The sequence below is a fragment of the Neopsephotus bourkii genome, unplaced genomic scaffold (assembly GCF_033783945.1).
Source record: "Neopsephotus bourkii isolate Nb327-2 ecotype Australia unplaced genomic scaffold, CSIRO-AGI_Nbou_v1 NB_1027, whole genome shotgun sequence".
Lineage (NCBI taxonomy): Eukaryota > Metazoa > Chordata > Aves > Psittaciformes > Psittacidae > Neopsephotus > Neopsephotus bourkii.
In genome coordinates, this window is record NW_026901516.1 from 2,157,501 (window position 1) to 2,180,826 (window position 23,326).

The 23,326-nt window shown below is 38.2% G+C and overlaps 1 protein-coding gene across 2 annotated transcripts in view; it reads right to left on the reverse strand.

Moving 5' to 3' along the window:
• The window catches only part of ZNF521 (zinc finger protein 521), a 231,862-nt gene that overhangs the window by 97,144 nt on the left and 111,392 nt on the right, over positions 1-23,326 (reverse strand). The window contains exon 7 of one of the 2 annotated variants that reach the window (XM_061360528.1): positions 21,803-21,887. The exons of the other annotated variant lie outside the window; for it this stretch is intronic. Within the exon in view, the coding sequence (XP_061216512.1) occupies positions 21,803-21,887 (85 nt within the window). The remainder of the gene's footprint in view (positions 1-21,802; positions 21,888-23,326) is intronic. 2 annotated transcript variants of the gene reach the window in all.

The window sequence follows — 23,326 nt, forward strand, 5'->3', positions numbered from 1 at the left end:
GAAAGAGGAGAGCGGTATGCTCACACTATTTGCTGGCTCCATTTCTCCATTTGCCCACGCCCCCCCCCCCCCCCCCCCCCGTCTTCTTCTTTCATGTCATTTTGAAGCATTTCTTTTTTCTTAACATTTCTCAGTAATCTCTAAACCCAGCCTCTGCCATCCACCCCATGGATGTGCTTTAGAAGGCTGCAGCTCACTGCTGCTCAAGTATGTGAAGAAGTCTTCAAGGTAACTACATCAACTGAAATAGCTAAGGTACAAAGCCAAGCTAATTTAAACACAGTGAATTAGAATATAGCTACATGAGTAAAAGATACTCAGAAAAGAAACACAGTGCTGCCCGCTAATACAGCTAAAAGAGCACCAGAGTCTTGCTACTTAATTGCACAGGCTACTGGCAAGCAGGTTTTAGCTACAACAGATGACTCCCCTTCAGCATCCAAGTCCTATGCAGAATATTCTAAATCAGCCTTTATTCATTATGATGAGCTACTAAGAATTACTTCAGAATCTACAGTTAGTGTTTAACAATATTTGTTTAAAAAAGATTTGAGGGAAATCTTGTTAAAAATTCTGAATGGTATTGGAATTTTGAGCGTACGAGCTTGCCATTCTAAACCATTTGATTAAATTTAACCATAGGAAACTCTTCCAAGACCTAATGAAGCAGCAATTACATCTGAAGAGGGAGCCAAGCCAAGAATTCTACCATTCCAATAGCTCTCCTTTGAACATCATGCTACAATATCTAATCTGTTCAGTTTTGAGTTTACAGATACAATAAATCTCCAAGCATTTGGATTTGTATAAAATAAACCATATAGACCAATATGATACTTATATATATATATTTAATATAAGGAACCTATTGTTTTTTAAAAAATTGAGTTACTTTTGAGATTTTAAGTATTTCCAAAAAAGCCCTGCACATGAAAATAGAATCCAGATGAATTTAAAAATTATGCGAGTATTTTCTGGGTCTGGCTGAAAAGCAGATGCTGCCTTCATGCTCACTCCCCATCTTTCACAGTACTTTAATATGAATTTTGACAAATAGATACAGAATTGACCACAGAAAAAGTGGAAATAAGGACAGAGTGAATGTTAACATTAAAAAAAAAAAAAAAGCTGGACTTTATCCCGATTTCAGTTGCTTTGTCATGAGCATTTGCTCAGGCTTCATCATAATCACCTACTTGGTAGCTCATTGTGTTGGTGTAAGCGCGATAAGAATCAGTTCCACTACTTTCCCTTTTGATTAAAAGGAAGAACTGTTAAAATGGGATAATGGCTACATTTGTCATGCCCTCAGCAAATGCAGATTGTTTGGTCTTTTCACTAACATCACTCTGCTGCACAAAGATGACCCTTTTTTGTGATTTAAGACGTAGCTAGAGCAATCCAAGCACAGCCAAATTGATGAAGGCAATCTTGCTCTATTTCTAGTTTTCCAACATTCCTTTATTACATGTTACAGAACATTTTAGCATAATATCTCAGAGGTCTTGAGATATAGAAGACGGAGAAATAACGTTGAAAAGCAATTCTTCACATTCAGCTTTCACCACATCAAGTGCAAATGGTGAACTTAAACATGAAAATACAATTTGCTCCTTCAAAAGTCTACATCCTTATCTCCTTATCTTGTGCAAAGAACACACATTCATTTCCAGTGCCTCAAGGTAAAGACTAAGGCATCTGTCACAAGAACAGTGAGCATCTGAAGGATTTGGAAGCAATCTTTTCATAATGTTCCTTTGGAAGAGAAGCGGGGTTACTCAAAATTCATAGAGATTATTAGGTTTACGTCCACACAGCAGACATGGTACTACCATATTATTTCCCATCAACAGTATTCTCACCTGCTGAGAATCTCTCCTTGGCTCAAGACAGCCATTTATTATAAGGCATTAGCACTCTACTTCACAAACCAAAGTTATCCCCCATTAGTGAACTGGGCAAACCTGTAATACGCACACTCAGTTCAGGAGGACTGTGTTTACCTACCTGTAGAGCCCTTCATTTTGGTGATTTAATAGGCAAGCAATTTCTTACTTCAGCACATTTGTTCTATATTATCAAGTTAGGTATTTCTGGATAAATGTGTGGGTGTTTTAGGAGACTCATAGGGCTCCCCAGAGCTCTGCAGTATCAGTGGAGTATGCACTGACAGCAGGGACCCTTTACGACAAGAAAAGCTGATTGGCTGCAAGCTTTCCTGTTGATGAATCCAACTTTTCACCAGGTCTAAACTAAGCCTGTGGCTTTTGTGTTTCTTCTTAGACTTCTTTGAGGCCTGCAGAAAGTTATGAAATAGATTTTTCTAGTCCTCCCAAGAGCAAGGCCAGGTTCAAATCTTGACCTCAGAAACAAAGCAGTCCTCGAAACAAAGTCTTCTCTGCCCAACATAAAGCAAACTACAACATGCAACATAAGGCAATATTAAGAGTGAGAAATGACAAGCAATGTATCAGTACTGAGAAGAAATAATATAACCCAGCCATATTAAAAATTCCAGCTACAACAGTACTGAACAACACAATTTTAGCTCTGCTATAGTCTTCATTACCAAGGGTGGAAGCACAATATCCATCTGTAAAGAGTGCTTAGTTGAAAGGAAGATTTCAATTTCAAGTCAACAAAATTCTTTATTGTAAGGCATTATATATTTGTAGATCTTTTGGTCATATTATTCTGTAACTTTTCTGGCATATAGTTGGGTAGTATAATGTACAACTACATACAGACTCTCTCAACAAGACATACTAATGAAAATACAAAATAACCTTTACAGGACTGAATCTCCTCTCAACAACATTAATGTAAATCAGGTCAGTCAACTGGGGGACACTGATGTGAAACTCAAAGAGGAAAGAACTGGGCTCTGGTGCTTTTAACAAGCTGCCCAAATATGTTTTAGAAATGTGAAGGCTGATAAACCCTGGGTTCAGGAGTTTGGAAGACAACAAAGATTGAAAAATGATAAATCCTGTTTTTCATGGTGAAATAGCAAAATATGGCCCCAGAATACATAAATACTGAAGTGGGCGTCACTACCAAAAGCATCAACACTTTAATACAAGAAACCAGATTCTTATCAAAGACCTCAGGATTGGAATGGCTTGTTCCCAAAAGCATGAATGACAGTGGTGTTTGTGCAAATCCCATGTATGCTGATGGAATATGGACCCTGAAATCTCTGTGACCTTGATGTGCAATATTTATATCTACACCTTTAGCCTCTTGCACATAATGAGATGCAATCTTTTAGCTTTATGTACTTCACCAGGCATTCAATTAGAAAAAACAAATTTGGGGGGGGGGGGGGCAGGGTAAGAATGCTAACCTATCTAGACAGAAGGTAGTGAATCAAAAATTGCAAAACTTCAGCTTTCAAAAATAGCCTAAGTGACCTCTTACAATACTCTGACCACTCCATCACAAGCAGGAGGCAACCCCTGTGAAGAGCGAATTCTGGCAAAGTTCTCTCTTCACAGATGATGCACAGCTTAAGCTATAATGAGTTTTTGGGTTACAAATGCTGAACACATTAATATTCCTTGATGATAATTATCACAGTATAAGCACCTTTCCCAATGTGAGTAGCATAAAGCAACTGAAGCAGCATTTTTACTACATTTGAAACAAGCTGGAAAATGGGATTTTCTACTCTCGTAACCTGAGGTCAACATACATCAAGCTATGCATATTAAGTATGTCTACCCTATATAACTATATAGACCTTCCAATATACTCACACACAAGCAGGCAATTAACACCCTAATTTTTTGAATACTTAAACAAATACACCATACATACGAACATGATTTCCTAAGCAAAATATATCCAACATTTTAAATAGGATCCAAATAATTTGTAAACAGGCTACATTCCTATTTCTTTGAAAGTGAGCTATTTTTGTACAGTACTAAAAACCAATCAGGCAGCTATTAGCTGATTAATTGTTGATACAAATTGAAATTTAAAAAAAACCAATACAGATATTGACCCAAAATGAAAACAAAATTTACAGAAAAATACTGCCTTCCACCTTCATGCCTTAAACTAACCACTACATGCAACACTGTGTGGCATATACCACTATGTGATCCTTTCCACTACCACAGCAATCCTTTTTTGTTTTATGAACACCTGGAAATATAGTTCTTCACTGGGCCCAAATTCTTGCACACAGCTCACAGACTAAGCAGTAAGTAGGAGGACTGGCGACATCCCCAGGAAACAGAGGACTGGGATCCTCAATCCAGGCAGCTGAGCACCTTAGAGGCTGTTGGTTACCTGTCTCTGAAGTCTGGAGACTGCAGCCCTGCTGTGCTGCCTCTGCATGGGGCAGGAATGTACTCATCCAGGCAGCAGAGGCAAAGCCACTGATATAACAGCCAGACAGGCTCACCCAACCTTTGTAACTTAGTCTTAAACATGAACAGGGGCAAAAAGGGGTGTGCAGCATGCATAGCACCTAAAATCTGTGAGTTACCCCAAGAAAGAGCATATACAGAGCCCAAATTCCATCTGAAAATAACACGAGATACGCTTCCTTAAATGGTAAAAAACGGGCTTGGCTGTATTTTAAGGGCAAGCCATTTAATTATTTTACAAGTACTTACTGAGGATTAATTAGCATACAACAAGGATCTGAAACATGCAGACGTTTGTCAAAGAAGACAGGGTTTCTAATGATTTATTATTGTTTGATTAACAACATCATGCAGCAACTATGTTATTAAATCTCTGTTTTGCAGACTACAGAACCTAAAAGTGTTACCTAGCGATGAACTGTTACCCTCAAAAGAGGGTAACACCTGGATCTTTGTTTTTCTCTCACCCCCAACTCAGAAAATGCTCATTGTTACAAACGATGTACGATAAGGAGCCTTTGAAATATCACACTGTGTGTTGCAGGGTTTTTACTAAATGCGATAATGCTGGTTTAATATTCCGTGCAAATAAACTCACTGCAGCTTTCTTCTGACAAAATGGGAGTCAGTTTGAACTCTTAATCTGAAAAATGGGAATCAATTCTTGTGTTCTGTGGGTGTGAAATCTGCTGCCTGTATTTATGCCATGTTGTCCTGCACTTCCTTTAAGAAATATGCCATGCTATAACCATTGCAAGAGCTAAAGCATAATTTTTACTTATGTGCTGCAAAATGTCTCAAAATCCCACTTGGATATATGGCAAGGTTTTGAGGGAACCTTTGCTAAATATTTAACTGCACTATTGGCTTATTAAATACTGTAATGTTAAAGCCATGAAAGGATAATATAAAGCACATGACATTTTTTTTTTCACTTCACATTGGTGCTCACTTTGAACACTGTAGAAGCCCATTCATCAGAAGAACTGATTCATTCTAAGAAGTATTCCTTCTTATCAGACAAATGTAGCAATGGCATCTTGCTATTATACAAATGATTAAATCCCTCCTTGGGTAACTGTGTAAGATTGGTTCCTCTGCCGTTAGAACGCCCTCTCCATCCTCCCGCTAAAACGTCTGAAAATATCATGCCTGAAAATTAGAAGTGATATAGTGAAATCAGGATGGCACAAGATATATTGCTTATATGAAAGGCAAACCTAGGGGAAAAAGGAGCTGGGTACAGAACATGCAGCTTTGGTTTATCATACAGAGAAACTGCATGGCTGACCATTTTACAGGTAGAAGATTGAATCCATTTCTCTGGACATCACAATGAATTTGACAGCTACATAATACAGTGACAGTCACTTTAAAAATGCAGAAGTAAGACTGAAAATATTCTATGAAATTAAGGGCTTCCACTGAAACAAAATCAAAGTAACTTGACTCACAAGAACAGATGTGTTTCAGTAGGAAACACTGAAAACAAATTTAAATCCACTATGAAATATATTAATATAAATTAACAAAAAAAAATCTCTTGGCATGGAATTGCCTGCAGAGTGTGCATTTATTCTGTAAACACTGTAACAATGATTATCTGTCCTTCCAGCTCTCAGTGGAGACTCCTGCTTTTGAAAATGTCTTGTGGTGACTTACTAAATTCAGGCTATTTCAATTAGTATTACTGCACATTAAAAATTAATTGTATTAAAGAGTGGATTAAGGTTTAAATTTCAATTCTGCAGTGTGTGTGCTAGAAATGACAGCTAAAAATCAATGCTCTCTGGCCCATAATCGGAAGTTTGTACGACCAAATAGCGTGGAACTGGCGTCAGTTTTAAAAGAATTGATAGTTCAATTCAAGGTATGTCAGCTCTAATTCCTGACTTAAATGGGAATGCTACATGGCCACAGTATTAAGCTAAAGAAGAAACTGAAAAAAAAAAATAAATGCTGCCTTGCAATGAAAAAAATGTGTTATCTTCACAAAGATGGAAAAAATCCAAATTACAGCTCAAAATTCACGTTTGGTATCACTGAGGGAAAAAAGATGTTTTAATGGGATGATGACTTCATTATGGAAGACATATTTTTTTTTCCTGCATTTAGAACATGTTGTTAAAATACCACCCGGAATTGCAATTTAGGTCCCAGTCTTACAAACACTTGAGAACATATATAGCCTTATTCCTGCATAAAAGGAAGACTGTGGCATCTATTCATGTGAATAAAATCAGATGCATATTTATATGTTTTCAGAATCAGGCATTTTCATTACAATTCCTAATGTAAGGTGCATGCAAGCCCATTTCAAACTTACTGTGTGTGACAGACCCAGATGCAGGTACACAAGTGAACTCAAGGACCTCGTGACACACTTGCTTTGGGACATTTCTCTTTGTGCAAACAATCCCAGCAACGACAGCACCAAAGAACATGGCCACTAGAGCTGCGAGCCAACACACATGGAAGACCTGATTCTGTGCAAGTCATGCAACAGAGCTGTAGTTCCTACTTCCACCCCGTAGCAGAGCACCAGTGGGGATGCTGAGTTCCAGGAGCGCACTGGGAGGGGTGACAGGAACGTTGCTATCAAACATATAAAATGTGTAGGGTGATCAGACATCAGGCTACAGTGACAAGGGTGTAAGGGAGCAGGCAGTAACTCTTGGTACCTTCAGTAAATATGTCAGGTATGGTCTCCTGAGCTGCCCTGTTGTTGTAGAACACAGGACAACTATTTGGCCCACACACACAGGAAATCAGTTATCTTTCACTTTATTGTCTAACAATCAGCTAAAATTTGCCTTCCTGGATGAAGGCTGCTTCATGCACAACTAAGGCAGACTACTGCACTTTAACCTAGCTGAAACTTGTATTTAGACACTCGCCCTGTAAGTCAGAAACATTTTGTAAAAGAACATGTCTTTATTAAAATATTTGTATCTTCACAACAATATTTTTTATTACTCGGGTGAAACTGAATTTTGCTGAAGGTTCCTTGAGATCATGGCACTGGATGATAAAGTAACACCACGGCTATAATTCTTCCTTTGAATGTGAATGCAATGCCAAAAGGAAAGGAAACAGCTCAAACAAAATCATTTTTGCAGTCTTCTGTATTGTAAAATGCATGGGGAATAGCAAGAAGGGAAAAAGCATGCTCCACTTGTTATAAATCTAGTATTGTTCTTGTCTGAAAATGGTTAGCACTGTGCCTGTCACTTCTATCAGCCACAAACTAATTTTTTTAAGTGCAAATCATGAAGAACACTGCAAGTCTACAGAAGAGACCAAGCTGGCATCACTAAAGTATTGCAAAGCCACCCAGGATGCCAGAGCCTGGAATTGAACAGTCATTGGTGTGTACCTAAGAGACAAGTTGATGTCCAAAATGTTTTTAAAGATCCCCTGTGCTGCATGGATGTCCAACAGCAAGTTTGGCATCAAGAGAGTAAAAAAGATGGGTTGTAATAATAACAATAAAAAAATAATCTGGTGCGAATAGACCCCAAGGTGTAGTAGTCATCCCCATGCAACAATCACCCTTCACTGCAATTTAGTGATGTTGCTTCATTACAATACAGCATACAAAAGGGGCAATATTAAGGCATCCTATTTAAAGCTACAGGATCTGTGGTGCCAACTATAGCTGGTACTGAATCAGGACTATAGATTAAAAAATAAAGCAATTTCAGGAGAGAATACTGAAAAATGAGCACTCTCCTGAAGGCGCACATGTGTGTCATTTCTACAAGCCTTAGCCGAACGCCACGAGTGACTGTAGCTAAAGACTGCCAATATATTTTATAGCGTGAACCCACAAATTCATTCCAAAGCCCAGCAATAATTGGTTGCAAAAGTAACAATAGCCAAGGAAGACAAAGAAATGTAACTGGTTTAGGCAGGGGAGAAAATAAATGTTTTTGTGAGATAGCAGAATATACAGAAATTGAGAAAGAGATATGCACAGGGTACAGGATCCACAGAGTAGATGGAGCTTAAAGTAACTTTCAGAACTGCAGTGACAAAGGACAATTCTGAAGAGCAATAAGCCACTGTTATTGTCTCATGGAAGCCATCACAATTTTTGTTAACTCTCTGTTAACTGGTTCTGACTGAGGAAGAAATGAAGGACAATTTTTGTTATGTGTAGAAAGAAGGTGATGTCAAGAATAGAAATCAGTGGGAACACATCTGTGAAAGGTGATGATATGGTAAAAGGGAGGAACAATGTTTTTAGGGAAACAGATATGGAACATGAACCAAATTTGGGAGCTCTAAGGCAAGCAGCAGAATTCCCTATTATCCAAGAGATAATAAAACCCACAAAGAATTTAATAGTTTGCAATTTACTGCATTACAGTACTTTCCTTCTTAACGTACATGAACAAATTTGTCTTGGAAAATCTCTGCGGGTAAGTACTGTCTCCATTTCCCGTTCCAATGATTTGTTCTAGGCTAGTGAAGAAGTCATTGGGAATGCTGGAACCACCACAAACTTGCACCCACTCTGACTCCTGTTTCAACATTTTGAAACAGAAATTGTCTTTGTAGCCTGTTAAGCAAAGACTTGAATACAAGCCTTACTTTGAAAAAAGGAGTTCCCCTGCCAAATGAGAAAGGAGAACACCATAAAGCAAAGAGAGAGAGAGAGGGCGACTCCGCAATGCCATGAAGAAGCTAAACACATTTTGTGGGAGATAAATGGCATAGAAGAAATCAGAGTCAAAGAGCTTTCCAAATATGCTTTTTAAGGAGATGAATGAGAAGGATACATATAAGAAAAATGGGCAGCTAAAGTGTGTTGAGAGTGTTTCTCTTGTCGGAGAAGAGAACAACCTCTACTGAAGCTTTAGGTTAAAGGAGACAAAGAAAATCACCAGCCCACAAAAAGGCTGGCCGGGAGGACCCATCAAAAGGGTTGACGGAGATGCACATGCAGCACAAAAAGAGGCAGGTGGTTTAAAAAATGATAACCTAGGTGACATATTATAGAAATTAGAGTCCAATTTTCTGTCACCTAATTTATTCCCGTGCACCACCATGAAGGATTTTTACTGGTGGTACAATTCCAGTCTACTGCTAGGCATACTCCATCACTGGTGAAAATGCAGCAGCAGGTAAAAGTAGAAAACGTTTCCATTAATAAGAAGTATCTTTCAGGTTAAGTTTTCTAGATTAGCTCTCTGTCCAAGCCTATTTATTTTGTTTTTCACCTATTTAATTTTATTTTCAAGTTGTTTTTCTTTTAGCCTTCTTTTTTTAAGCTCAGCTATATTTTTAATTTAAAAAGGTTAAAAATACCATCCCTGTTAAGTCTGACTTGAAGAATATCAGCACACAAGAAGTAATGTGGGTTAAAAGTTCAGATTTGGCAAGGAAATGTCACTCAGCTGAAGAGAAGAGTATTAACTGTGCTGGTGAAAATCGGGTTTGATTTGATCATGTTATGACAGTTTGCAAATCACACTTTGCACTAAGTGATATTTGGGTTATGGCTTTTAACCAAACTTTGAAGCAAATGGAAGGCTGTGTTGCCTCTGAATGCCTAATTGAACGAGGTAGTAAACATCAACATCTCCCAAGTTGTTCAATGAATTACACACTGCTCTCTAGAAGTCTCATCTGGGGAATTTGGGCATGGGGATGCTGGGATTTCTTTGCACAGGTATCTAATGTCTTGGCACTCACGTAGGTGCGCAATGAAAAGCAATGAAGCCAGAAGCACAGTGGATTCATTGTGAAGGCTGCCTGTGAGAGAGTTGGGAGAAAGGGTGCCTAGCCAAACAGCTAGATATTAAGAATATACTGCTGAGGGCCTGAACTACAACACTCCAATGAAGTGCTGTGTGAGAGAAAATTCAAATTGTATCGCTAGGCACTGGAAAAAGAAATTCAAAACAGGATGTTACAGGCATATCCTTAACTCTGGTTGCTGTACATGTGTTTTAGGATTGCTTTTGATTATACAAATATACTATTCCTTGTATCATTCACTCTTATCCAAACATGAGACTCATACATTTCAGTATAAACACAGTGAATGAGGCAGTGCTTTGTCCAACACGCTATGAATACCACATTCTGTAAAGTCTCTTAGATAAGTACCACACACATAGGATTATATTCATGTAATAAAAATAATGTGTAATGTGGCTTTGCACCTTTGAGCAGGTCTCCTTCACTCTGTCCACTGCTTCATTTCCTTGGGGGCTTTTCCTAATGCCCTGAATTGCACAACGTATTCAAACAGCAGCTTAGTTAAGAAAAACAAATATGCCAAAAAGAATGTTGCTTCTTCCTTTCTCCCCATACATTGAATTCACCTATATAACTATGCTAGTTTAAGGCCACATGACAGAATTGCTCAGTTCTGCCCCACTAATATGTTGGTCCCATGATTTTACTTGCATGTTTCACTGAGGACATATAATAATTTTCACAGGCAAGAATCCTGACATTGAGCTTAAAGGGCTTGATATTTTTGTGCACAGAAGATTTTAATTTGGCACTATTTACATGTCACATTTATCAATTAGATTTTTATCTTTTCTATTTTATTTCACAGGTATTTTTATCTGATTTGCTCGTCCCTAAAGAAGCTGTCTTGCAAGCTGAAGGACATGATAGCTAGGCTGTTCAGCTTACATACCTGTGAGTATAAGAAGATGCATTCAATCACAAAACAGCTTGTATTTTAAACAGGTATCACAATTTTACTTTACTATTGGTTTTCCATTGGCTCCACTTAAAAAAGTAACTCTGCATGTGAAAAAAGGTGTGCAGGAATATCTTCTGACCACACCTGGTCTACAAGGCATGCAAAAGTGAGAATTTTTACCTATGTACAATTCTAAGCTTCCATAAAGGCTGAATTGAAGGCACTGCTTACTGAAAGTGCAGTGGTAGCTCGACCACTGTGCTGAGGATACAGAAGGAGTTACTTTCCTCAGTAAGGATCATTGAGTGTGTCACTGGTTAATTCCTGTTCTATGCTCATTAGCATTACTCTCAAGTTTCTGGTTATCATATCCGAAATATTAAGACATAATAAGTACGAAGGTGCAGATAATTGGATATTAACCAGAACATACTTGACTGGGCAGGAGGTAGGGCCTTGCTTAAACTAATCCTGAAATGTATTAATCACCAATTAATGAATGGGTTTCAAATTCATTTTCTATTATAGAGCACCTCTGAGTATCTAAGCTTTTTCTAATAAAATGAGTTGGAATAACAGAATAAAAAAACCTCCAATTTGAGGCTGGTTTGAATTAATTCCCTATAGCTTGTTGTTAAGTTCACTGAAAACAGTAACCCTGATATGAGTGACTTTATATATATGTGTATATATATCTATAATAGCAGTTACAGGCTCTATTTGCAGGTGCAAATGATCATACAGAGGATAAATTCAGAACAGAGTTCTTTCACCGGAGAACTCCTATAGCACTATCTATTTCTTAAGAGGAAACAGAGCTCTTTAACGCAAGTGCCATAAGACCTGCATCAGTTTCAGGTAGATGTTGCCAATTAATGATTTTGACTGTGAAGACAGGTATACGTGTATGCCAGCTTCTGTAAATAAAAACAGAATTCAAACACCTCCTTTCTCCAGCCTGGGCCAAAATGTGGTCCACACCAGTTCACTCTGGTGACCTGGGCTCTTAAAGGGTAGAAGAAGTATGGTGGGACAGTAAATATACCAAGATTACGAAATCCAGTTAGGAAGCCTGGTGGGATGCAGGGAGGGTGAGGGAGGGTGTTGCTAAGCTCAGAAGCCCCAGCTCTGAACACCTTGGCTGATTTTGCATTAAGCTTGCACGCTTAACCAGTGTTACCAACTAGCTTGACATAATTGTACTTTTCTCAGCTAAGAAGCTAACCGGCTGTGTGTAGTTAATCTGTAAATGCTGGCAGTTTTTGTTAACTTGGCGTATTTAAGATCCAAATAGAAATGCTAAAACCAGAAACAAAGTCTCAGGTTTTTCCATTTATTTATTTACTTACTTAAATTTAATATTCTTACATGTCCAGGATAATTTTTAAATGATACTTTAGCAATTTTATTACTTGAAATGGGTGCTCATTACTGCACCAGAAAAAAAGCCCACTAAAGATCCTTATTGTTACTAATGAAGAAAATTATAACAGACATGGTTGAAGTACTATTATTCCCCTTTCTCTCTTCTTGCTGTCCTCAGTGTTATTTACACTGATGTGAATTGCAAGTAAACCAATATTATCCATCTCTCTGTTTTTTCCTTAATTTGTTGACTTTAATTTTAGCATGTCTTAAATAAGCGCTTACTGAAGATGAAGTAAGATATGCAAGCAAGTAGTCCTTTTATCAACAATTTTGCCACAGAAATACACAAACATTTCAATGGCTCTTCATTAGCAAACAAATCAACAAGTGATATTTTAATGCATGACTTTATTCCATCTCTGTGGGGACCGTAGTTGAGAGTGTGATGTACAGTACAGAGAAAGGAATCATCAGCCACAATGTCCCAGGGCTCTATCCATTGAGGACTTCTCAGCCTCTGCTTAAAGAGTGCATTTAATTGACTGATAGACAGTAGCTTCTTTGTTCACAGAAGACAGCGAAGTAATGGCAGCTTGAAAATCGTACCATCTACAGGATCTCCTGAGACTAGTAACAGGGGGATATGTGTCAGGAATAAATAAATAATCTAATTATTAAGCCACTTCCTGTCAAGTTAACTCCAATTTGTTGGCTTTTGAAGGCAACAAAACGAGGCATTTTTCCTCATTATGCTTCTCTTTTTATACCACTGGTAATCACAGGCGGATTAAAGGGTGCCTGATTGGTTTTTTTGTCAAGGAACTGAGAAGCAGCCAACAGTACAGAAAAACAGAGTTGGGGTTAGAAGAAATTTCATGCTTGTCTCCTTTCCAGCTCCCTAACAGCCCACATTGCTGCCCCATACAGTGCTGCCAGCTGTACAGCAAATGTGTACCCCTCCAACGGCGGCCTACCAGGCCACAGGCTCCATCCTGAGAGCTGTGAGATACCTTGCAATCTTGGCAGGTAGCTACTGCTGTCATAGGCATAATTCTAAAGGTGACCTACGAAACCCCGTCAGCTCACCAAATGCAACAATATGAGCAGCTGAAGTTCGACACCCACTCTCCATATTGGCTTCTTTTGTTTCGCTTCCTGCGCATACATCGCAGGGAGAAACCTTGGGATGCACTCCGTCAAAGAACCGGAGGCTTCTCTGCTTGGAACAGGGATGATTTAGAAAAGCAGTGATGAGGCTACCCTCTGTGCTGACAGCTAAACACGGCTGAAGGAATGTGCTAAGGCTCCTGATAAAGCCTGCAATACAAATGGTCAGCAACAAAGAACAAAAGGGAAGGCTGACACTGTGCCATTAATTCAGCCCGTGGTGCCTAAGTATTAACATGCACGGTATATCACTGCAGTGGCTCGGAGGAGAATGTTACAGCAGGTAAAGGGAGAGGAACAACTTCCGTGCTGCCTGACATTACCTTTTGAGAGCGTCCCCTTCATCAAGCGTTGTTCACACCACAGGCTTTTCTGCAGGAAAAAATCTAAAGCTTCCATGTGCTTTGCTTCATTTCTTTACAAATCAGCTGCAGCCTGAATTGTGGACATTTTTCAAATGCTACTTTTAGTAGTATAATCATTACCATTACTACTACTAACAGTATTATTTAATAATAAGGCAATTTAATTCTATTTTACCAGAATTTTTTAAATCCAAGGTGCCTTCCCTTCCCCCCCGAAAGGGTTCATGTATGTCTGCATACTATGTCCTGACTGAACCATTTGTGATTTTAAAAGCCCAGACTGAAAGCTGTCTCAAAAAGCAAGCAGCCGTCCCTGCTTCAACCCCCTGAAATGCAGCCCCAGCTCCATGCAGGGCAACTTCATTGGGTGACAGCAGGCACCCTGGGGCACGGGGGGTAGCAAGGTACCTGTAACCCAAATGAATAGGTGGCACACCTAACCTGAAGCCCAGTGCATGGTGCTGCTCCAGCACGTTTACAGCTGCCTTTGCCGTTTCCGAATACATCTTGAATTTTTTGTTAAATTGCGCAGATAATTAAAGCCTCTTCATATTTACAGTCTGCTTCATTGGTACCATGAATTCTGTTTTCAGTTACTGTCTGCAAATTCCCTCTCTGCCCAATTTCATACTAAGCAATAACACTTCATTTTACATAAGTTTTATCTGATGTCCCCATACAGAGCTGCCAGCTGTACAGCAAATGTGCAGCTCTCAAACTGAGGCCTACTAGGCCACAGGCTCCATCCTGAGATCTGTAAGGCACCTTGCTGTCATTGGCAAGCATTCCCAGCTATCGCTGCTACCATCGCTCCACACTACACACAACTTAAAATCATCTGATTATTAGAATTTGTGGTCCACACTCCATTTTATCCTTTATTTAATCTATCCCCAGATCACACATTTGTTTAAATGTTTTGGCTGGTTTACAAATCATGCAGCCATCTGCACAGTAGGTGTGACACCATTTTTTAGACAAAACTTACATTACAAAACAACAAAGATAAAGTCATTTGAAATGCTTTGGTGTTTGTTATTCTGCCTGTTTTGCTTGGACCAACTCTAAGAAATAAATAGAATTATCTGTGTAAATCGATGAACATCTATGAAAAACAACACCCAGCAGAACACAGAGCTTGCTCCATTACCTACGTTAATATCATGACAGCTGAGGAGAGATGACCTGGCCCACTTCTCATCTCTCCTGTACAGATGGCTATTAAAGAGAAAGTATCCCTTTTGTATGGTCCATGCAGAAACCCTTTATGGGCTTTTCAAATAAGCCAGCATTGCCCACAGGAGAGTAGCTTCCTGTTAGTATTAAACAGCCCAGATTTCGCCTGTTTTGTAACCCAGCTCCTCATGAAATAAACCTACGTTTTCCCAGATTTAACTCCAAATGCTTGTTTTCCTGGGTAACTCAATTACATCTCCTCCTTTTGCAGACAAAGTAACCAAGTATCCTCTAACTTTTAGACAACTTCTTGACAGCTCCGACTGTAAACAGAAGACTCCCAAGTATCCAGAAGATTTCCCAGTGCTAAGAGGGTATGATCTGTCCTTCAATATAAATCAACAGTTTCCATTCCTTACTACTCAGGAATCAGCAAAAGATGACCAACTGAAGGAAGTCTCCACTTCCTTCCTCCTCTAGTGCATAGATGCATATCTTTGGATTCTTTTTATCCAAACCTTGTGTAAGAGGCACTTCACAATGTCAGTTTTAGTATAGAGTTAACTAAACTGACATGCTGAAGACTTGAGGTCAATGTACTGCAACAAGTCTTAGTCGCCCAGCAGTTTTCCAGGTAAGTAAAAGGAAAATCATGGAGTTTAATGACCTGATCTTAGGCAGCAGACAAGTAACACAATCTGTGACTGCCACATGCTATTGCAACCAGACTAAAATTTTCTTGGGCTCCAGAAAGCTGACTGAGATTTTCCTTTGTCCTGACATCAGTGTTGTGGTCCATACGTACCGTATTGTGCACTTCACAAATGTGAGGCAAATAAACCTATAAGGTTTATTATGCATGCAGTTAATACATGCATAATGCAAACATGCATATCCACACAACACATAAGCATATATACATAGTATTTACTTATATCACTGTCACTGAAAATATCAAAATTGTGAGTTGCAATAAGACATGTCTTTATGTCTTCTAATGGTTACATCCTACTTCTTATTGTAAAACACAGCTGTAAATTTTCAGGGAAACTGAAATGTTAGATTGCACTTTCTATATACTCTTCTTTTTAAACTACAATTGTTCCAGCATAGATTTTTTTACTTGGAATTTAATGAAGTATTTGCTGGTGTAAACTAGAATTCTTCTTGTCAACTCCAGGGTTGCTTCATCCTGTTTTCTCATTTGCTTCCTAACTTCAGTGCTTGGCATCTTTATTTCTTTCCCTTCATTTCCTCCTCCTGCTCACACCTGCTACCTCACTCAATTCTACACAACATCCTCCCCTCAAAAACAAGCTCTCCCCTTCACTACAACAGACTTTACAAAAAGTGATTTATACAGGATACTGGAAAGGTTAAAGACAAAAAAGTCTGTTTACTTATCAGAAATGACCTATTTAGAAATTGTCAAAAGTAGGGTTGCAAAAAGGTGCTGAATCCTGGCCATGACACTCTTCCCCTTTGCTCTTTGACTCTTCAGAGAGTTAGTGGTTCTTGCTGCAACACTGGGGCTTGCTTTTTTTCGTCAACAGAAGTAGCAGCGAACTACAAAGATTGTGGCTGTTTCCCCCTTTTATCATCCTCTTTGTCAGCCTGATCAGTCCTCAATGGTAAATGTGCTGCTCTGTTGTGCACAGCCAGCGGCTCGCAATTTGCTCACTATGTTTCATGAGACAGTTGTTTGTGGCTGTTTGGAACACATTTACCTCTTTGGGGATTTATGCGCTAGTTGCAATGCCAACCTCCATAGTGATAGAGATTTCTTTCTACTAAAATAGATAATTAGAAGCTGGTAATTATTGGTCAAGAATTATCAGAGTGAAAAAAATTAAGCTTTTCATAAATAGTTCTTGGCAATGTCATCTCTTTACATTATCTCATGCCTAACAGCACTTTACTCAGAGCACTTACAAATTTACACTACTGCTGTTGAGCCTCATAATTTTATATGGAGTAATTCCTTTTCTGAGTTAAACATGCCTACACTCCCCTAATTCTGAGCCACTCTCCATGTACATATGTGCAAAATCCTAGGCAACTGTTACGGCAACTGTTTAGTCTATTTACACTGAACTGCATCAAATACTACAGATGTAAAAGAATCAGTGGAAGAAAAAATAATGTTTAGCTTGTCTGCTTAAAATAACAGGGAAAATAATAGGAGGAGCAGTGGAGTGCAGCTAACAGAACACAGACAATGGCAGATTCTCTTCCTTAACCTCTCAGGTCAAATGCCAGCTGTAAACTATTTGATGAAAACAAATGGATGCTAGAAAGCCTCCCTTTTCGATAGACATCGTGCACCCAGAAATAGAATTTTCTCAAAGAAAGCTGCTAAAAATGCTATTTATTCCATCTGGGGGGAAAGATAAAAGAAAGAAGGTGGATGAAGAATTGCCCTTTATGCCAGCAGTTCCTAAACACATGTGAAACACACCTGGATTTACATTTCCTCCTTTCCCACCCAAAAGCTGAGAAATTGTTTTACCAACACATTTCAATATACATACACACCAACAAACATGCTTTCCAAACAAAAGTACATGCTTACATCTAGGACTAAAATAATGCCTAAACAGAGGGCCTATTTAAAAAAGCCCACAGTTTGACTTCCTTTCTGTCCACTGGCATCGCTTAGCCTAAGCTTGAATCAGTGGGTAGTTTAAGCAAATACAGGCATTGCTCGACAAGCACGGTGTCTAGAAATATGCAGAGAGATCTGGCAGTGAGAACTCTTGAACTTTCACTCACTTAACACAAGCCAGGAATTCCAGTTCTTTGCCTCTTTGTCCTCATCTATTCAATGGAAAAGCCTTATTGCCCTGTTCCTTTGCAAAGATACTGGGAAGACCCAACTGAAGGCTGCAGAACAGTTTTCAAATGGGAAATTCTAGAAGTAATGAACATGTATTCTGAGGAAAGTTATCCCTATGACATCTTTTTAATATATAACTTGTGTAATAATTAACATAAATTACATTGTTGTCAAAGATACTTCAGGTTACACTTCACTGGATCATCTGCAGATTTTATTTTCCATTAGGTGGCATAATCCCTCTTGTTGAATTGACTGAAACGTATAACAAAATCTGTAAAAACATTATATACCCTCCTAACAAAGAAGAGTAAGAGGCTTTTCAAATAGCCTCTAATCCTTCTTCCCCTGCTAAATGTCTAGTTGAGATTATATTTGATTAGACTAAAACACACACATACACACAACCTAAAAATATCTACCCTCAGAGGAGCTATTTTAGCCAACAAAGTAATTCCAGTTGCCTTATTTAAAAGTCTAAGTTTCACACTGGGGTTTTATAAATGTATCTTTGCCTCAGTGACCTTCCATAATGCAACTTCTCTCTGTGGATGTTAGCAACATGAACTCAGTTTACATCCCAGGATCATGTTCAAAGGGCACGGTAATTATATGGGACACCATAAACTTTTCTAGGTTCCCAAATGGCCAAAAAGATGGTGAGTATGAACTGTTTCCCTCAGCTGGCTAAGCATGCATCTCTATCAGTGGTTCCCATCCACTTCTGAGTGGAGTCTAGCAGATGACTTTCCACCTTCTTGTTTGTCCCATGGCTCAGCTGACTCCTTTTCTCCTTTCACTGAATTATGATTATGGCAGGGTGTCTTCAGGTAAGAAGACACCACATCCATCAATAACCGCAGCACAGATAATGCTAACATTTTACTGTGAGAGGAAATAACAGTTCCTGACACTGTGTGATGGTGTCTGTAAAGGCATTTATTGCCCCTATATTTGATCTAGGGATTATCACACTGTTCGGCTTTTTTAACTCCTGCCTTCCCAGATTAGCTTCCCTTTCCTTCACATTTAAAGGTCTTTTTTTCTCTCTCTCTTTTCCCAAAGCTTTCTCACTTTCTCTTCCGCAGAGGAGAAAAGACAACTTGTTCTGCCCATCTCCTACTAGGAAAGCAGGACAAGAAGACTTATTTTATCAGCTACATGTAGAAAAGGGGGTACCAATGTGTTTAGGAAACCATTTTTTCTTTTTTGGCAAATGGGCTGTCAATCAACAAATTAATATTCACTTAAATGTTTCACCTAAAATATTTTAAAATTTACATATTGATATGCATCCAGATATCTATGGGTGTATATATATGGGTTATGTATTATATATATTTACACAAATGGGTTTGCCTGTTTTCTGTATTATACATGAATACTATAAGCCTACCTACAGACACACATAAGTTAAGACCAATTTTAAACAGCTTAATGTCACGTCTTGAACCTTTCTCTCAAGACAGAATATGGTCTTGGAAAAAGGCCTGTGAACAATGATATAAATTATAGGGGAGGGGGAAGAGTGAAATTGGAAAGATAGCTAAGGAAAAATCCAATTAGTGGTGAGAAGGCTAACAGAATCGGAGATCAGAAATTATTTTTCCCTGTGCTTTGACTGCGAGGTCACATTCAAAACTCTCCGGAACGTTGATATTCCTTTCACTTCACCCAATGCAAAATCCCCCTGCATTTGCTTAATCGAGGTTACATCATTAGGAGCTGCACTGTTAAGTCTGGCAGTGCAGATAAGAATCTTCCACTGAACACAGATTACCACAAGCATGACCGGCAAATCTCCCTGTACATTTTGCAAGCTCCTTCTTTATTTCACTGGGAAGGTTTTACATTAAGCACATTTAAATCTGTGTCACTATGGTTATGTCATGAAGCAATATCATGCATGATTAGATACAACACAGACAAAACAATTAAATATTTTGAAAAAGATTCTCTTTCTCACTCCACCACATCCAGCTTTTAGAAATAAAACACGGGCAGTTAATAGCTCAGTTTAAGAAAATCTCCATCTCTGCAGATCTGCAGGCTGAAGACGGCTAACTGGATTTGTCCTGCTTTACTGGCTCTCTACTCCTTTCTCTCCTCCCATTCTGACCCTCTAGTAATACTCATCCAGAAAATAGAGAAAGAAAATAAAAGAGAGAAAATCTGAGTATTTTGTGAAAGAAGTGGGTTCCTATTCTGAAAACGTGGGGCACTGGTGAAGTGGTGGTAAGCACACACACCACTCTGCTATTCCAGCATCATCCATTACCCACAGTGTCCATGTTCCCTCTCACCTCTTATACAGTGTCACTATAGGTTGCATTTAAGAACGTGTTGAACACCAAATTGAAAGAAAACAGCAGAAATGGTGAGTTCTGTTGTTGGTAATAACCTACTTTCAAGTTCCACGTTACTGACCCAGATTGAATACTGTGAAGCAGTTCAAATTATCTCCTCCCCAAAGACATAAAATATCAAAACTAAAGCTTAATCTAATAGGCAAATCACTTTGCGTCTTTACAAAACCAGGTTGTCATTCGCATTTATTCGGTTTTATGAAAAGCATATAAAACGTTTGTGCTCTCAATGTATTAAAACCTGTTAATAAAGTACCTAGACAAATGGGCTATTAAGTTTTGGCAGGTAAATTTAGTTTACAGTGCAGCCAAATTACTAGTGCTTATGGAAGAAATCTGCATGTTACCTTCACAGAAAAAAAACAACGAACATCAAAATATTTTTAAGTTAAAAGATGAAAAAACTCAGCAAATTCTCTTCTGTTGGATTTTTAATTACTGGCTTTTATACTATACTGTTTGGTCTGTGCTTTGCATGTTTTTCTATCATTACAGCAAGGAAAACAGTGTAAAGGAGGCAGGAGTAAAAAAATCAATGGTATCCATCTCTGTCTTGAAAAGTGAAATTTGGAAAAGAGACTAAAAAAAATGAGACAACTCCAGCAATGTTATCTTATTAGCGGGCAAATGATGTGCTTGATAAATTTAATTGGCTGATAGAACTCTTAGTGCTATTACTGAGTGGTTACCAAATTGAAAACATTATGGGTAAACCATGGGGAATAAGCAAATAATAGGAAAATATGAATATCAAAGAAAAAGCAGGTTTTGCTTTATTCCAATTTACAACTGTAACAGCCTTGTAAACATCAAGCCAGGCTTGGATTCAGGAATCCTAAAAGACTTTTTTAATACTTGTACCTTAAAGAGCAGATTCCATTACTGAACGGAATACACAATTCCTTGGTTGTTTTTTTTTTCAAATAAATGATAGCATTTAATTGTATACAGATACACTCAGGATTTTTTTCCATACCACTCAAATACAACAAAGAATACTATTTTATGCCCATTTGAATTATTTATGTTTCCTAATGACAAAAACTTGCCAGTTTTGATTTTGGTACCAAGGTGCTTGAGAAGTACACAGTAGTGTCATTACCATAATAACTTCTGAAATTAAAACCTGTCTAAAACTCTACGGAAAGCTAACATCCAGTTCATTACCATTCCTGTTAGTTTGTTTTCAATAATGCAAAAACGATTAGAAGTTTAATTTGCTAATCACCTGTGTTTTGACTGGCAGTAGATATATAATTCTCTGCAGAAGTCTAAACTAGCCCTTGCAGAAAATAAAGTATGTTAATGCTTTATCAAGTCTAATAATATGAATAAAAAAGTCAATCATGCCTAGGTTAATCATTGATGGATGCACAATTAATTTCTCCTTAACTCTGTTTAATTTTAGAGGCAATGATGATCATGAGTAAGACAAATGACTATCTGTCTTCGAGAAGTTTTAGTGCTTCACTTACCAATCATGTGGTTTGCAACATGAACTTGGATATCCCATTCATTGTAGAAAACCATCTGACATTTGATGCACTGGTAGGTCTTCTTCTAAAGAAACAAGGGTAGATAAAATTTACTGAAATGTACAATTGGAACCATTTCATTATAACTCAGAATACTGAGTTCAAAGTGGTCATTTAAAGCTCTCCAGCAGTGTTTTCATTAAGGCTTAATTATTAATATTAAAAAAATATCACGCTCTGTAGTTTTCTAGTAACTTTCATCTGAATTTCCTGAAACTCTGTAGAGATTGTATTTTTTCAGCTTTCTAACTCCATGGACAGAGCAGTTTTGCTAAAACACCAGTTTTACATTCATGGAAGGCAAAATGCAGTAAGGATGTGTGGGATGTGATTCAAACGATACGAACATCAATGTGAATCCTTCAATTTATACCAATGGATTAGGCCCACTACAGAACTGGGGGAAGATAGAAACAGAACACAGAAATCAGAAATCTGTTTCTCCTTCATTCTCAACTGGGCTGCAAATCTCCTTTGCACCATACATTTTTAAATGGTCCATCAGGTTGCCATCTTTCAAGGAGTCCTGCTTGTATGGACAAATAGTTACTGTACCTGGGCAGCTGCTTCGGTGTCTATTGGCAAGTCTGCATCAAAAGTGGGAAGGCTGTCTGGAAACTAGGCAAATCCTCCTAGCAATCCTTCTGGCCATACTACATTAGGTCTGACTTAACTGAAAGACCATGGTGTATACAGACCAAATTTGATTATAAACCAGGGTATGCATTTCTCTCTTTGGTGCAGAAGAGAAGTTTTTCATTTGTGTCTTGGTGTCTTTCAAAACAGATCTGCTATTTGCTTTTCTACAAGGTACATCACTTGTCCAAGACATTTCAACATTCTAAGAATGTGATTGTATTTTCTCTTATTCTTCTTCTTGGCCTGAATTGGCCAGAGATCTGATATAGGAAAGCATTACTTTAAAAGTGAAAACTAAAGAGTATATTCAAAAGTAAGATTTTGTGTTTTCATCATAAAACTTAAAATCTGAAGTTCCCCAAGCATCCAATGAGATAAGTCAGATTCATAAAATTATTCAACTGCATAATTGTAGTATCAAGGACTCAAGTCCTAAGGTAACAGTGCTGGAAAGCTCAGCTGTTGTTTTGAAGATGCAACAAAAGCAAGGTAAGCCCTGAACTGCCACATCAAGGCAGTAACTCAAGAGACACGTATCTTTCTGTACAGCCACAGGCACCTTGCCTACATCAGCAAAAAGAAAAAAAAATGAAGAAAAACATATATTTTTTAAAGAATGTAAAGCTAGAAAAAGCTGGCACAGTTGTAGTAAATTGCAGATTTCACATATACTACGTGGGGAAGAAGGAGGGTTCACTGGATAATGTGCATCAAAAATACAGCCTGTCTTGTACAAATTTAGCTTCTGAAGAGTGTTACACAGCCAGTATTATTGATTATATTAAAAAAAAAAGTTTATTTTACACCTGACTCTAAACATTATTA